The sequence below is a fragment of the Littorina saxatilis genome, linkage group LG7 (assembly GCF_037325665.1).
Source record: "Littorina saxatilis isolate snail1 linkage group LG7, US_GU_Lsax_2.0, whole genome shotgun sequence".
Lineage (NCBI taxonomy): Eukaryota > Metazoa > Mollusca > Gastropoda > Littorinimorpha > Littorinidae > Littorina > Littorina saxatilis.
Window position 1 is genome coordinate 33541180 of NC_090251.1, and position 18271 is coordinate 33559450.

The 18271-nt window shown below is 41.2% G+C and overlaps 1 protein-coding gene across 1 annotated transcript in view; it reads right to left on the bottom strand.

Annotated features, from left to right (window-relative positions):
- Nucleotides 1-14294, bottom strand: part of LOC138971234 (receptor-type tyrosine-protein phosphatase R-like) — a 36856-nt gene extending 22562 nt beyond the window's left edge. Inside the window, exons 1-3 of the mRNA XM_070343923.1 lie at nt 14207-14294; nt 13763-14121; nt 6834-6956 (exon numbers count right to left, since the gene is read on the bottom strand). Of these exons, the coding sequence (XP_070200024.1) occupies nt 6834-6956; nt 13763-14121; nt 14207-14267 (543 nt within the window). The 5' untranslated portion in view covers nt 14268-14294. The remainder of the gene's footprint in view (nt 1-6833; nt 6957-13762; nt 14122-14206) is intronic.
- Nucleotides 14295-18271: the final 3977 nt, after the last annotated feature.

Consider the following 18271-nt stretch of genomic DNA (forward strand, 5'->3'; position numbering starts at 1 on the left):
ACGGTTGGCCTAGTGGTAAGGCGTCCGCCTCGTGATCGGGAGGTCATGGGTTCGTACCCCGCGGCCGGGTCATACCTAAGACTTTAAAATTGGCAATTTAGTGGCTGCTCCGCCCCAAAAGACATTCTTGTGCTGTGCTCTGTGAGAGGTGTTTTCTTTGTGTTTAATATTATTTTGTTTGGACCTAGCTATTGATGTGTACATTGGTGTTAAAACAGTTGTTTGTTGTATGTTTATCAGGGTTTGCTAGTGTGTGATAGGGTTTGTGTCCGTCTGTAGATGTTAGTTTCTTTGTTAGTCCTGTGTTGACAACTCTTCGACAAGCGCTTAGAACTGTACCCACGGAATACGCGCTATATAAGCTTCATATTGATTGATTGATTGATTGCGTCTGGCATTATGGGGTTAGTGCTAGGACTGGTTGGTCCGGTGTCAGAATAATGTGACTGGGTGAGACATGAAGCCTGTGCTGCGACTTCTGTCTTGTGTGTGGCGCACGTTATATGTCATAGCAGCACCGCCCTGATATGGCCCTTCGTGTTCGGCTGGGCGTTAAGCAAACAAACAAACAAACAAAAGTCTTGACAAATATCTTTTTTTTGCCATCATTAAAAAAAAATCCATCATCCAACTCAACTCAACTCAACTCAAATTTTATTGGCTTCAATTTTCAAAGAAGAATTTGTCTTGCGCTTGGGAGAAAGTAAGAGTATAACATATAAAAACAGCATTCATATCACATTTCATGTATCACACACAGTAATCACTAGTATAAGCCTACAATTATCACATTTGTACCTGTATCATACATGCAAATAAATAGTATCACATTTCCACGTGGGTACATGATACTTAATACGTGCTCAACTAGACCTGCTAACTAAAATAATAACAGAAACAAAAACAAGGACTGGGCACAACATTTACACGTGTGTGACCTACTTACATCAGGTGCCTGTGATCTATAAATAACAATGATTGCGTTTAAAGTAAAACATGAATAATGCCGATGTTTACTAACAATGAATACATAACAACTAAGATAAGAATGTAAGTGCTTTCATAATATGATTATTTTATAAAACACAGTGGGGAAATTTGGAAAATAATTTTTATACGAAACTGCGCACATCGAGTCGAGCTCTGTAGCGTGTGTGTTCGGAGGCAGGAGACACACATGGCTGTGGATATTAATTGTTCGGTGGATTAAAAAGGATACCCCGACTTCGGCAGGGCAGAAGGAGGTACAAGACGGTGTGCTGTATTGCTGTGTGTGTGTGTGTGCTGTGCAGACATTCTGTGTTATGTGCATGTTCTATTCTAGTCTGTCCGTAGGCTTCCTCTGAGGGCCTATTGTGTACAAGGGGAGGTCACTTCCGCCTTATAAACAAACACATGTGGAGACCCACAGAAATACCATAGCATCGTAATGAAAGAGGGCAAAAATACTGATAACAGCAAGGTAAGACAGGTCTAGGACATTATTTCTAGGACTGACTAAGCAATAGAACAACATCATGATCTTCATAAGCAAATGATAGTGAGAACAAAACAAAATTCTTACTCTTCTGACTGCTCCCAGTGATTGACATTCAAAACATCCATCCTGTTCTATTCTAAATAGTTGTAAAAAAACCTTCATAAGAATAATATTAAACATACATACTTAATTTGTTTAAACATAATTCTAGTGTAAAAGTATACTTTATAAGTTGTGGAGATAATTTTAAACTCTTATGTAAGCAAGCTAAAAGCCGAAGAACAAAAGAAAAAAAGTACATGTACACTTCTAAGATCTACATTTATACAAGAACATGGATGGCCAAATTGTTCGCTCGATAGCCAGGGGCTAGTAAAAAATTCTGGACAAATGCAACACTAATTCTGGTTGTACTATCTAATTTCAAAGCATAATAAACACTGCAGATGCAGCAACTGTCGTATTTACCGGGCCAGCAACATTTCTGGCGGGATAGTGACTTTCTTGAAGTTACTTGCCCGGCTGGCGAGTTTTAATTTTGAGATTTGGCCATCCCTTCAACAACATTACACAACTAGCTGGAATGACCCGGATCCTAGACCTGCAGTAGTCCCCCGGAATCGGAGTATGACTGTCAAAAAAGCAGGGAATAACCAGGCATTACAAGTAAAAGCCAATTCATGCCTATGAGTGTATGCGAGAGTCGCAGCCCAGGAATGCAGAAGAAGAAAAGAAGATCCTAGACCAAGTTTTTCTGCACACTTTTTCCCTCTTCAAACCTCAAAGGATGCGGTATACATGATGAGCTTCGATCAATCGCTCTTTTACACTCAGAGAGCAAAACGCATCAGGCGCATTGCGGATCTTCTCCAGAAAGCAAACCTATGAATAATTACTGGAGCTGATTTAGTCCTGGTTCCACCAAGTGAAAACATCAACACCCTCTGCCATTGCACACCCCAGATAAGCTGGAACAGTTTATTGATTTTCCCCTGAATGTTTTAGCATGCTTCATAGACTGAACAAATTATTTGCCTGACTTGTATGCAATTACTCACCTTGCCTTACAGCGATTGATAACCTTCACTGAAGATCGACATCTGAACCAACTGTCCATCCATGCATATACTGAGGTGTGGCGCATGGTAAATTACATATCCATTTTTCTTCTTTTTCTTGTCGATCACACGTCTATATAACTGTTTGACTGGACAGCGAGACAAATAATACTGTCTTCTCCAGGTAACATATTCCATTTGATATCCATTACCTTACTTCTTTGTCTCTTATTCTAGTGAGCAAATCTAGCGCGATATTGCACAGACCTTTGCCCTGAGCAATATTCTTGAACCCGTGACTGCAACCCTGACCCCTCTCTGTTCAGAATCTTGCTACGATCGAAGGTGGCACCCATTCACAGGTTCAATCTGCCAACTGCGATTGCAGTGTTCCGATAGTCAAACAATGCAAGAAATGTTTTATTTCAAAGCCTTATGGTTCCTGTAAACATAATTCAAAACGGATAAAATTAACCACAGATAATTTCTTTAGCAAACGATAAACGCCTCATTACCCTATTTTGTACTTTTTTTTTTAACAGACCTTTCTTCCAGACGATAGATTCATTGATTTGTCTCACGAAGCCCTCATTAACATGTCAACAAAGCAAGTACAGTACGTACCAACCCAAACCTTGTTCGTTCCGTGTTGCGTCTGCTTTTTGTTGTCTTGTGTGTTCTTGTTTTTCCTGATGAAGCTTCCATAAGCCAAAATTCGTACCGTCTTGTCTCGTTCTTGTATCGGTGAGTACAGTATTCCTTTGTTTTTTTAACTTTGTTCATCTTACCACAGTCACTTCGTTGTTTAGAACCCGACTGAGACAAAACAGCGATTGTTTCACTGCTTCAATGCCAAAGAAAACAACGAAAGTTTTGTGTTCTCACACTGCCACAAGTCTGATCACAGTCCAGCACCATTTGCATTAGCGATCTGCTGACTTTACGGAACTGATCGAACAAAAACTAATGACGTCAGTCTCTTTCCTTTGCGTGTACCTTCTTCATGTCTTATTATAATGTCTGCATGAGAGTAAAATGTTTTTCTTTTCCCATGTCTCTGTTTTTGTCTGTTCATAACTCTGTCTTATCATTTCAGACTCAAAAGACCTAATGCGGAGCAAGCCACTCGAAAGTGGCTGCTAAACCTGTGTCTGGAAACAGCTAGAATAGTTTTTTGGGATGCCGTTACAATGTTGACAAATAAGTGAAAAGAAGAGACAAAGAACCGCAGCAAAATGACAGCGGATTGGGCATTTTTGCCGGTCAATGAAGGAACGATAGGAAGCTTCACACTCCGTTTGTGTCAAGTTCCAGATCCAGATCTTTAGCAGATGACAAAGTATAGTGCCAGTCTTGTGATAATGATTTTGCAGATTTAATTTATCTGTACGTTGTGAAAACATTTCAAAGCAAAAATTATACTTTTGATGTGAAAACATTTCAAAGCAAAAATTACCTTTGATGGGTCATTGGATATAAATATATATCCAGGGCCTCACATCCACGTCGGACATCGGACATATGAGGATATTTTTTTCAAATGTCCTATACATTTTTCATGCAGGAGGACAAATGTTTTTGTCACAAAGTGGTCAATGACCGATTATTCTATCATTTGATCCGGACATCGTCAGTACTTCTCAATTTACAGTAGTTTGAATGCTATTTTATCGATGTATTGCGAAGCGATGTGTAGCAGACGAAATTAGACACTTTGTGCCTCTAGTACCAAAGAGTTTCCAAGGCTCGCAACTCGGAATGCTCGAAGCCAGTTGAGAGTTGCCTCCCTTCGCGCTTTCCCCGAAAATAACAAACATGCCGCCTAAACGAAAACTGATCCCAGAAAAGGGACAGAAGAAATTACACTTCAAGTCCCTTCCCTCATCATCTGTCTGTAGCACGGAAACTGAGCTTCCTCCAGCCCCAGAGCAGTTAGAGCCCGATCGCCCAGGTGAGAATGTCGATCGCGATGGTCAAACATCGGAGCCGAAGAAAGACACTACCCCCTCCCTCACCCCCACGCGTAACTTCGTCTCAAGCTGGGCAACATTTGTTTGTTTTTGCTTAACGCCCAGCCGACCACGAAGGGCCATATCAGGGCGGTGCTGCTTTGACATAATTATAACGTGCGCCACACACAAGACAGAAGTCGCAGCACAGGCTTCATGTCTCACCCAGTCACATTATTCTGACACCGGACCAACCAGTCCTAGCACTAACCCCATAATGCCAGACGCCAGGCGGAGCAAGCTGGGCAACATCATTCCCGTGGATGTCGCATGACCCAGAGAGGAAACTTATGTTTTGCACCTCATGTCAGCACACAGGGAAGTCCAACACTTTTACCGTTGGCTGTTCGAACTTTCGCAAATCGGCCCTTACCGATCATCAAGAAACCAAAGACCATGCGCTAGCGCTATTAGTGTGCAAGTGCCATCTCTCCAGAGAGACAAGGAGATAGTTGAAACCCGACAGCTGACAAAACAAGAAAAGGGGGCAGCTGTGGCAGTCAAAGCTGCTCACTTTTTGCCAAGAAAAGTATTTTTGTTCTTTTACCCTCGTGCCAAGAAACTAGTCAAGTTTAATAATATTTACGTTTTGTTACGGGAAAAAAATGTCCTATTGATTTGTTTTTGTTCAGGACAAATGTCCTATCACTTTTACATTGGCCAGGACATTAATTGTCCTATGCTACCTCTCATGGATGTGAGGCCCTGTATATCCCTTCTTTGTCTCTGTAAATGTACTCTAGGTAATATTTCTTTATTTCCATTGTTCTCTTGTTACATCTATGATGTAACTATTGCACTCTTATAACAGATAAAATAGTGGATAAATAAGGGTGCACGAAATACATCATAGCTGGCTCTACTTTCTGTCGTCCTTGACATTCCAAAATGCACATGTACCTATCGACCGGATGTGCAAGGGGTTACCACGCTTTTGAGAACTTGTGCGAGAGTCGTTCAATGCTATAGCTGAGTTTTAGTCTCGACTTGCCGAGACTATCATCACAGCGTCATAGATTTCATCACGTCTTACGTCCATCGCGTCATATTCTGGGGACGTACTCTGTTATGTTGCCTTCCATTCTCTTGTGATCAACATGACAAGCCGTATGTGTTTGAGTGTGTGTGCTCGTTGGTGCCTGCTCTCTCTACTAAAACAGAAGTCAAACTAGCAATCGTTAAAAACCCAGTCCGTCCGACCAGCACTGCTATGTTCAGGCTATGCTCTTGTGAAGTTACAAGCGTGCTCGGTACACATGCCCTTATCGGTACATCATCGACTACGATTGTTCTCTGGACAAGCTGTTTAATGCATTTTGCAAGTATTTCTAGCTCTTCTGCAGCGCAGTAGGCCCTATAGACGATGAAGGTGTACGTGTCCAAGATCTCAGGAGATGCGTGTGTAACCACTATGTATTCAGTCAAATCACCGTAAGAGGCTTTCAACTGACGGGGAGAACCAAGCCACCATTATGCACCGACTTGACATAGATCATGCAACAGACGTGCCTTTAGAATATTAGGTATGTGCAGAGGTGCCTCATCTGAACAGACAACTAAAGCTTGATGTTTCCGTCACACTTTGTCTTTTAGATCTTCATGGGATATACAGGTTACAACACTCGTGATTTTTTATATGGCTTGTATTTCAGTCAAGACCCAGCGGGAATATCAAAGGGACTCACTTGATATTCATCCACTAGGTCTTGACTGAAATACAAGCCATATAAAAAACCACTCGTGTTGTAACCTCTATACATAACACCTCCGATTCATCCATGGTACCTCGTCTCGACAGGGTGAACGAAAGTGATGATGTTACCCGAGGCTCTCCCTCAAGATACCACATGATACCATGGATGAACGGACGTTAACTTATACATATCCCTCCCATATTCTTCTTTAAAGTTATACCAGTGATAACACGGGGTGGGGGTGATGGGTGTGTGATGATTCTGCTGAACGAAATATGAACCTGTATTAGGCATGACCATTTACATTTTACTGATTTCATTTCCGTTTTTAAAAAAAATATTTTACCTGAAAAATACAACTTACAAGTACCTTCTATTAGTACACACAGAGCTCAACCCATGTGCACTCTATATCTACTCTGTTGATATGTGCAGAAACGCAAAATGATGAAACAAGAAGAGATGCTCATACTACTCACCTTCGTCATACATAATGTTTTGCGTCAACCTACACAAAGACCTCAAAGTCAGCGGGACCCCTGCATAGATTTACTCAATGAGAACAAAATCATGAGTTATATTCTGCACTTACGTTTATTTTCTCAACATGGATGAGATCTGCAGGCCAGTCTAGGACCTGGGCAAAGGCTTGCCTCATACGTTGCATGGCATCATCGATACTGCGATTGGGATTCTTTACAGCTTCACCCAGCGTCTGAATGGAGAAGAAGAAACAGCATCGCAAAAAAATGAGTTGCCTAAACTAATAACAGTACAATAAAAAAGCATGTTCATTGTACATTAAAACCACACACATACCGCGCCCGTTCAAAGCAATGGTGGTTGAAAAATTAAAAAAACCACAAACACCTATATCTTGACGCAAGGAACATTATAAGTAATATAACTTCTGAAATGTTTCCAACATCAGCATTACACTGTACACCATCTATATATATATACGACTAGTGTCTGTGTGTCTGTGTGTCTGTGTGTGTGTGTGTGTATCTGTCTGTGCGCGATGCACGGCCAAAGTTCTCGATGGATCTGCTTCAAATTTGGTGGGCATATTCAAGTAGACCCGGGACACGACACAACCTGGTCGATATTTCAACACGTGCTCTCAGCGCGCAGCGCGGAACCGATTTTGGTTCCACCTCAGCTATTTTGGTTCCACCTCAGCTTACCCGGGCCCCCATACCGACACACCATAGCCGCTACACCACATCACAACGCCAAAGTTCTCGGTGGATCTTTTTCAAATTTGGACACCGTATTCAGCTACACCCCGGACACAATATCATCGATGAGATATTTCAACACGTGCTCTCAGCGCGCAGCGCTGAACTCATTTTCGTTTTTGGGTTCATTTCACCATTATAAGTAACTCTTCCTTATCTTCTCCAGTGTTTGGCGTTTATCTCCCTTCCTTCGTGTGGCTTTCCCGTTCAGTTGTAAGTTACTACACTGCGCTGTCCACTGCGCTGAGCGTCTTCGGATATTCCCGGCGTTCTGTTACTGTTACCTATTTTTAGAAGGTCAACGCAGTGTACAGAACGTAAATTGGACCCGTAAATTATCCTCACTGTAAAAGTGCAAAGGTCGAATCAATTTATAGCCACGCGAAAAATACACTGTCATCTATCTCTCTATAGATACGGCTTCTCTGTGTTTGTGTGTGTGTGTGTGTAAGTGTGTGTGTCTCTATGTAATCAACACCTGTGCATTCTTCAGTTCTGTTTGTGATGTGGTCTGGCGGCTTTTGTGTAATTTTATGTACTGGCCTTCCTTTGAGAAGCCATAACTTGCTCAGTCCTGTTTGAGTGGAGTTCGCCTCCAAAGGTGATTAACACGGTTACATTCGTCGACAAGGATGGGACTCGATATGGTCAGGAATGGCATTATGGCCACTGAATCATTTTCGTGCTGTTCCCATTCCACGAATCTGGGAGGGACCTAAGCTTGGCGGGTCCATAGTTCGGACGGCTCTAAGTACTTCTTCCCGGCGAAGCCGGCTACCCGGCGAAGCGGGTATTCATTCTAGTAAGAAATATATAATGCAAACACTAGTAAATCAACCAATTTGCAACACATTTTTTTCATTTTGCTGAACAGAATTTTAAGAGACCATTTTTTTTAAAGGGATATACTTGAGTCAAAAAACTGTCTCTAATCGCCCCACGAGCTATACAGTTCAGGTTGGGGGTTGTAATTACATCACCACATATAAGGAACACCTTGAAATAAGTGTTTAACCACTCAGTTACTCAAATAGGAAATGGCCATGTTTGGTGTTTTCAGACTGTATTAAAATTCTCCATGCAGAACCTCCTACGGCTGGTTTCGATTTTTGTAGTACACCCCTCGTCCCTGCATGATTAGAACTTTCTTTCAACTTCAAGCGCTGTTGCTAAAGCTACAGATTTTAAATCGCGCAAAGAGCTACAGAGAACTCAGTTTTAGGGTTGAATAGATGACAACACACATTCAAGTAATGTCTTAGAATTATTTTTGAGCGTTCTATTTTTCCCATACATGCGTGTATCTAAATGCTGTGTTTGGTAGTCTTTCCAGACCTTAATATTCCCTTGCTAGATTACAAGTTTGACTTCCTCAATTGAATGGTTTTAATCTTCTTTGATGAATGCGTATCAGGACTAAATAAAACATGATCAGGAACAGAAGTCGTGACTCCTGACATAGGAGAGTGGAAGAATAAAACCGCTCACTGATTACAATTCTTTTAATTATTTAGTATAGCTATGGAGCATTTTCGAGCAATTCATTGCTGGTGTTTCTAAATTACAGTACAGCATTATGTCTCTTCAACTTTTTTTGTTTTCGGTCCAATTCGTCAGTAAACTTTTCCAACCTGGCGCCTTAGAAGTTAGCTTTAAGATCATAGTAAAACACAAAGAAAGCTTCCCTTTCATTATCTATACATAAACGGTCAAGGACAAGTAATTTATGATAAATTTTCAGTGATCATGTTCAGTAACACAAAGAAAGCTTCCCTTTCATTATCTATACATAAACGGCCAAGGACAAGTAATCTATGATAAATTTTCAGTGATCATGTTCAGTAACACTCGAAAGCTGAAAAATTCCCCAACCACAGTATTGATTTTGGAGAGCTTACAAGCTTAATAATAATTAGCCACCCTTGCTGTCCCAGGTTGTCTACTTTAGCCTGAAGCTGAGACATCCAGCTGTGAAACTGGTGGAGATAAAGACAGTAATTAACTGCCCTCAGGCTCCAATTCCAACACAGGGGGGAAGATTCCAAATTCCAGGCTTTATAATGTAGCCCTGGGTGGGATGTCCACTGTAAAAGTTGAATCAAAGCACTATAAAGCTTTGAAGTTATTATCGGAATAGCTCGTGCTTTAATAATAATAATGATGACATCGACAGCCTATAAACTAAGCACAAACCATAGTAATTAATCTATGCTCTCTGCGCTTTACATATGAACTATGAAAAAGAACATACTATTTAACACAACATCAAATTTATATTATACATTCTAGCAAAATAACGTTCAATTAACTTACAACAACACATTAGTTCATAGCCACCTATGGACAATACCATGCAGATAGATAAACAACACACAATAAATCATGTACAATCAACACTGTAAGTGGAAGATCTCAACTCACACACACACAATCTTGAATCTGCCACACCACACATCATGTACAGCCATCTTTTTCAAACAGGACAAGTAGAGAGTTGTCTATGAATCCAGATACATGCAGTTTGAACAGATGGGTTTTTAAGGCGATTTTAAAGGCCATGTGGCGAATGCTATGGGGGAGGGAATTCCATTTTCAACATGACATTGTTTGAATTGTAGGAACAATTAATAAATCCTACCAAAAACCTGTCACTTTATAAAAGTAGTCAGTCAGAGAAAGGTGTAATAACATGTTAACTAAGCGGTAGCTTTATTTTGATAAAGCAATGATTGTACAAGCCCCCAACCACTATTACCTTGATATGATGTGATACATATATATACACTCTTCAAAAAAAGTTAAGGATCGGTTGAAAAAACGGATCTAATTATAAAAAAAATTGCCAAAAAATTAAACATCGACATAATGATTAAAAGGTTAATGTGTTTGAATTAACAAATGAACAATGAGTCTTGACCTAGAATTTTGTTTGGCAGGCAGAGTTATTTCCCTTTGTGGGACTTCTCAAAAGCTTCTGCATTTTGGAAGAAAAAGGGTGTTTTTTTATAGCGCCATGAAATTTGCAGAACCCATGTCAGGGCAAAAGGTTGTGATGCACGTGCTACAACAGGGTCCTGGCTATGAACATCGCTCACCAGCTTGTGTTTAAAGGTTGACACGCTGCCACAATTATGCACAGTGGCAACATGCCCCCACGAAGAAAACTGAGCGATTTGGATAGAGGAAGGGCAATAGGATGGCTACTAGACAGTGTTGCTGCCAGGCAAGTGGCCCAGAGGCTTGCAGTGGCTCCCTCTGTCATCATCAGACTAAAACAGAGATTCCACGCAACTGGAAGAGTGCAGGAGCGACAACGTTCTGGTCGGCCCAGAGTCACCACACGAAGAGAGGATCGCTTCATTCAGAGGCAGGCCATGCAACAAAGAATGGCTACTGCAAACATTAGGCAACGCCTACAAGCTACCACCAACACTGTTGTTAGTGGTCAGACGATCCGAAACCGCTTACACAACTTTGGCTTGCGTGCAAGGCGTCCAGTCCGAGGAACAACCCTGACTGCTAATCACCGAGCAGCTCGCCGAGCCTGGTGCACTCAACATGTGAGGTGGCAACGTCAGCAGTAGGTTCATGTGTTGTTTACAGATGAGTCCCGCTTTTGCTTGGAACCTGCTGATGGTCGCATCCGAGTGTGGAGGCGTCGAGGAGAGCGCTTCGCAGAAGGAGCTGTTCTGGAATGACAGCGTTTTGGCGGAGGCTCTGTGATGGTCTGGGGAGGGATCAGCACACGTTTAAGGACACCTCTGTACCATGTAATGGGCAACTTGACCGGTGTCCGCTACCAGAATGAGATCCTGCAACCCCTGGTCGTTCCAGCCCTCCAAGCGATCGGCCCTCGTGCGATTCTTCAGGATGACAACGCACCTCCCCATCGCTCTTCAGCTGTAAACACCTTCATCCAGCAGGCCAGGGTCAACAGGATGCTGTGGCCAGCCAACAGCCCGGACCTAAACCCCATAGAGCACATGTGGTACGAGCTTTGTCGTCGGGTACAGCAACATCACCCTCCTCCTGCCAATCTGGGTCAACTGCTGCAATGGCTCCAGCAGGAGTGGAATGGAGTTCCCAGAGCATTCATCTATATGCAACCTGATCCACTCCATGCGCCAACGATGTGTTGAATGCCTGCCACACAACGGAGGGCACACGCGTTATTGACACTGATTCACATTGTTGTGAATTCCATTTTCGAGGGTTGTCACGTTTGACACACTCTAGCTAAATTGTCGCTGCCGCGTTTGATCTTTGCTTTGTTTGTCATTACTCCTTGGTTGTTCAATTATATAATTTTAAAAAAATGAAAGAATTCGGTCTTGTCTGTTTTGTGTGGCGTGCTTGTAAAAAAGTGATCCTTAACTTTTTTTGAAGAGTGTACATATATGCCCTTGGACTTTCTTTACAAATAGTCGAGTATGCCGAACTAAAATAGAATACGGGATTGTGGGAAAGCTGTTCATGGGCACTAAGAAACTAAATTTAATTTTTAAAACACGACTAAAAAAACCTTTGAAATGAATTAAAATGAATAAAATACAAGAATAACGAGTTCAGAAAATAACAACAATGAAAAAATTGAAGAAAAAAAGTCATAAATATATTCTTGCCAATTACACGATTCAAAACCGTGACAGGTCAGTAGACGTGGGCTCTACCACTAAGCCAACCTGGTACTCAGTTCTCCCGAATGAAAATAGAATGTTGAACTTCAAACATGGACAACAATTTACCCGTGAGTTCTCGAGCATACATGTCAACTTGTCGGTTTAGGAGTTTCTACGTTTGTATAATTTGTGTATTGTACGTTCTGTCAATCTCACTGTTCTAGGTAAGTTAAGTTGATAACCGACCATATGCTGCTGTTCACTTCGTATAAGTTTGAAAAGCAATCTCAAGTAGCGTTAATTTCAAGTGTGACCGACATTATGCTGTACTCCGGTTCGGAAATGCATTGACCAAAGGCGTCGACGTTGCATGAAAAGCATTTCCCTTCCCGGAATTCCCCAAGGATTTTGAGACTTGGAAGATTTTGTTCGGGAAGACGAGGCTCTACGGTCGTTTTTATAAAGGGAAGCAAGCGGTTAAAAGCGGGCGTCGACAGAGCCAATAAAGGGGGATACCAACTGATCTCCGACAACATATTTTGACTGAGGTCACGTGGGTTTGGCTTGAGGTCACGTGACTTTAGGAAAACACACCTGCTTATAGCCATCAATCACTACCAGTATTTGCCTATGACCGATTACTGAGGAAAATTAAAACTCAATATTTATCCACATTTTTGAAAACCCTGTATAAAATACTGTGAAACCATAATCGTCAACTGGTATTTGATGGAATATGTGTCATGCAGAGACTGCTGAAAGTTTGAAAAACCCACATGCTCTGATATTCTGGTCCAGAACGAGAATGTAAATTTTGCAATTATTATTTCTTGAAATGAAAAAAAGGAAAAGAAAAAAAAAAGAAGAAAAAACCACCAAAAAACCCTTTGCTTTGTGTATTATTAGATACATGTGTCTTTTTCAAACTGAACGCAACTGAAATAGGTTCATGTACGTTTTTACCAGGTACTTGTAGCGTACATATATATATATCAGGGATGTTGCTACAAATTTGTGCTGATGGGACAAATGTCCTGACTTAATCAACATGAATAGGACATTTAACCGGCGTAACAAATTTGAATAGGACATTTCAGGTGACCTGCATTGTGGTCGTACACATTATCATCTGCTATTAACTGTTCTCTCTTTATGTTGTCTTTTCTTCTCTTTTTGTTTCATCTTATTTGAGATGGCTTTGTTCCATATGATTACTTTTAAAAGAACCCACTGTACTGAAACCAAGAAATTACTCCATACCTGAGAGAGACTGATTCTGTACCAGTGGGCTACATAAAGTGTCTGTATAATGAACCGATGCCCTGCTGGACCAGTTGCTCTAGCAAATGTCTTTCTCTCTCTCTCACTGTGTAACTAGCGTGTGTGTGTATGTCACTATATGTGTCAGTTTGGTTTGTTGCTGTGTCTGGTGGTTGTGTTGTGGATTACAAATGTTGCACTTGCAGACCGAGACCTGATCATATGAATCGGACAGTTGAGGCAGTTAATCGGTCTATGACCGATGTCCGACGCCTAGCGACATCCCTGATATATATATAATTGAAAGTAGATTGTGTCAGGGGGGGGGGGGGGGGGGGGGGGGGAGGATGGGCGGAGCGGCCTAAGAAAGCATAGTCAAATGATACACAAAAAATACTTACAACGACGACCCCATATTCCGAAGCTGCCGGATGTCTTTGATTTTGCGAATGAGCCTTACTAGCAGGTGCCCGTCGTTTCAAGCGTATCCTTCGAGTCCTGCCGCTGGTTTCATCATCACCACTGTTGATGTCACCGAGTTCCGCTGTTCCGAGCACGCGCGCACTAATTTGTGGCATAAACACATCAACCATATGCATGCTGATCATGTTATCCATTTTTGGTGAATATCCACGTGGTTGATCTGGCCTCGACAACCTTGATCTTTTCTGATCAAATGTCTGATCGATCTGTCGCTGCTGATGCAGACGCGGAACAAATGAAGCCGCATCCACACTGCGCTCGCCATTTTCAAGCGTTCCTGCAAAATAAAACGAGTACTTGGGTGGACTTCGTCACGAAATAAAATAAAAAGATTTACAAAAATACAAACAAAAATTAATTACCTGTGAGGAGAACAAACACAGTGTTGAGAAAGGCTGTTGGAAACAACCTTTTCCGTTTCATGTTTCGGTCCGTCTGCTTCCTTTCGCTCCTGCCATTAGACGCAAAGCGGCACATGCGTGTACTACGCGCAAGTAAAGTTCCAAATTAAATGTCATTGAAACATAGCATTAACTCTTTTTCAGCTGACAAAGATGGTTTGATTCTGCTAAATATGGCCTTTTGGAGGAGTGACACTTATAGTTGGCTTCTGGAAGCAAAGTGTAAAAATGTGTATTTTCGCTAATGTATTCCTTCGCGTGTCAGCTGTGTTTTGTGACGTCACATGTAAACATAGAGAAGAAGCCCTCAACTCGAAGTCTTTGCCGCCGTGTGCCGGTGTAACACGAGAAAATTACTCCCACGAGATTTTTACTCCGGAGTAAAAATTTCGTACGAAAATGTTACTCCCTTTACGAACAAAGTACTCCCCCATTACACGAGAAAATGACTCCCCACGACAGGTGAGTTCCGAGTAAACATTTCGTACACAAATGTTACTTCCCTGACGAATAAATAACCAGAGACGTATGTATGTCTCTGAAATAACGAATAACTTGACTTGAATCACTTCACCCTAACACGAGCAATTTAACTTCCCATGCCAGGTGTACGAAATGTTTACTCCCTTGTCCCCTGTTAATCTTGGTGGTGGAAGGGCAGCGCGACATTCGTTTGTGCGAGATCACATATTGGCATTATCCCTTCGCCCGCATCCCATTTTCGCGTACGAGAATTGTACTGGAAGTACAAAAAATGGGGAATAAAATTTTTTGGAGGGAGTAATTTTTTCGTGCCTTGGGGGGTTCTTTTCTCGTACGAAAGGTGTACTCGGAGTAAGTATTTCGTACAAAATGTTCACTCCGGAGTAAATTTTTCGTGGAGTAAAAATGTGTTACACCGGTGTATCAAGAAAAACAGTACTCTACTCCGGTTAGTTGGTTGGTTGGTTATTATAATTTTTTATCGTCTCATCAGCTGACTATTGCTATTCGAGACCAATGCAAGTTTGTTTCTTTTCTCAGCCACACGGCAAGTTTCATGGTTATTATTTAATTATAACCAGGTCTTTTACTGTAAAAAGAAGGTTCTCAGTAAAAAAAAAAAAAAAAATTGTCTGTTTAGGGTAACCCGACCGACCCTATCGATTTGGCGCCGACCCAAAAACTTTTTTTTGATTTCAAAAAAAAAAAAAAAAAAGAGGTAAAAATGCTAAAAAGAGACATTTGGCGTTTCTTTCTCTCCCTTTCTCTCTGTTTTATTTATACGTTAGTTTTGAAACATGTATTCATCAAATATAAGAAGTGAATGTTCAGCCAACATAGCATTTACACCACAAAAAAAAAAAAACAAACAAAAAAAAACAAACTTTACCTACCTACCGACCCTACTTTTTTTGGTCATGTTACCCTAAACAGACAATTTTTTTTTTTGGCCTAACCGACTGCATAACCGCTTCAAATTTTGTACTTGTTACAAATCTGGATCTCCTTTAAAAAGTTAAAAATCTTGGTATGCACACACACACACACACATACACACACACACACACACACACACACCGTGGCACACACTGTCACACACACACACACACATACGGGACACAAACACTGACACACCACACACACTGTGACACACGCGCACGTACACACCCACAGTACACACGTACACAAGTTTCAAGTTCCAAGTTTTACTTTTTGTTTAATCCTGTTACTCCTTTTGAGACATGGAGGATAACTTCTCGGTTATAAAAACAAAAATAGATAAGTTTGATCACAGCTACAAATTAAAATTTGTAAATTTGACAACAACTTCAAATAGCAAATAATAATTATACAACCTAGCTTCCCGAATTTGATACATTTGGCCAATTGAAGCTATACATTTTTGCTTCCAGATATGAAATGTCGACAAAGAGAAAACACTTTCGTGGGGTGTAGATCTACAGTGTTAGCACTGAATTTTGGACATTCAAATATATAATGAAATTCATCACCCAGCGCATTCATGTCACAACATTTGCATAACCTATCTTCCCGATCAACACCATTTTTTCTTACAAGGCTGATTCCACTATAATGTAGGGGCTTTAAACAGAGGTTTTGCTGTACAAACTTCACTTTGGAGGAAAATTTACAGAGCTTATGAACAAAAAAACAACTGAAGACCAGTATGACATATATATCAGGGATGTTGCTACAAATTTGTGCTGATGGGACAAATGTCCTGACTTAATCAACATGAATAGGACATTTGACCGGCTTAACAAATTTGAATAGGACATTTCAGGTGACCTACATTGTGGTCGTACACATTATCATCTGCTATTAACTGTTCTCTCTTTATGTCGTCTTTTCTTCTCTTTTTTTTAATCTTATTTGAGATGGCTTTGTTCCATATGATTACTTTTAAAAGAACCCACTGTACTGAAACCAAGAAATTACTCCATACCTGAGAGAGTCTGATTCTGTACCAGTGGGCTACATAAAGTGTCTGGATATAATGAACCGATGCCCTGCCGGACCAGTGGCTCTAGCAGATGTCTTTCGATCTCTCTCTCTCACTGTCTAACTAGCGTGTGTGTGTATTGTGTCAGTTTGGTTTGTTGCTGTGTCTGGTGGTTGTGTTGTGGATTACACATGTTGCAGAATGATCTTGAGTACATCTATTGACAGATGCAAGCAAAATTTGACCGAACACAGTCCGCCTTCTACAAAGTATTTATAGGACATCTGACCGAGACCTGATCATATGAATCGGACAGTTGAGGCAGCGACATCCCTGTACTTGGACAAAAACTTAGACTGGGGTCCACTATTTTTGATGACATACATGTATTTGTGATCAACACTTAAAGCTTTGCTCAGTTCCATCGTTTTGCATAAAACACATTAAAAACAAGTAGAAGTAAAAAAAAAAAAAATCTTAAAAAACATTATAGGCAAAAAATTTAACTTTTACATACTGGAGGAAACTTCTATTGATTAGGCCAAAAAGAAAAATATGTCTGTTTCCGGTAACCCGACCGACCCTATTTTTAGGGGGGAGGGGGGTTCCGGAACCCAGCCCCCCCCCCCCCCCCCCTACTCAAACGCACGTGTAACACCGATATGTACGCTGACGCTCTCCTTCACAATAGTAAAAGACCAAACTGAACAGTACTGAACTGATTTCCATTCTTTACTTCCCAATGTTTTATTTTGACAACCAGATCTTTGAAGAGGGATCACACAATCACTCGAGTGTACCGTACCCTTACCAGAGACTTCACCAGAGATACTGCATACAGTATCTCCGGTGTAACACGAGAAAATTACTCCCACGAGATTGTTTACTCCGGAGTAAACATTTCGTAAGAAAATGTTACTCCCTTTACGAACAAAGTACTCCCCCATTACACGAGAAAATTACTCCCCACAACAAGCGAGTTCCGAGTAAACATTTCGTACAAACATGTTACTCCCCTGACGAATGAATAACGAATAAATTACTTCACCCTAACACGAGCAATTTATCTTCCCATGCCAGGTGCACGAAATTTTTACTCCCTTGTCCCCGTGTTAGTCTTGGTGGTGGAAGGGGTGGAGGGAGGGTAGCACGGCATTCGTTTGCGCGAGATCACATATTGGCATTATCCCTTCGCCCGCATCCTATTTTCGCGTACGAGATTTTTACTGGAAGTAAAAAAAATGGGGAGTACAAATTTCGTGGAGGGAGTACTTTTTTCGTGCCTTGGGGAGTTTTTTTCTCGTACGAAAGGTGTACTCGGAGTAAGAATTTCGTACGAAATTTTTACTCCGGAGTAAAATTTTCGTGGAGTAAAAAATTCGTGTTACACCGGTATTGCCTGCGTTTATGTCCAGACTTTTTATGGATGAAATGTGCTCATCAGCTGAATATTTTCAAATTTCACTGGGACGCTAAAGCATGGCACATCATGCACGCGAGTTCAGAGATGTTGCGAGTTACACGCGCGCACTAATGGGAGACATGACGTAACTGACTGATCATAAATGACGTCAGTTCAA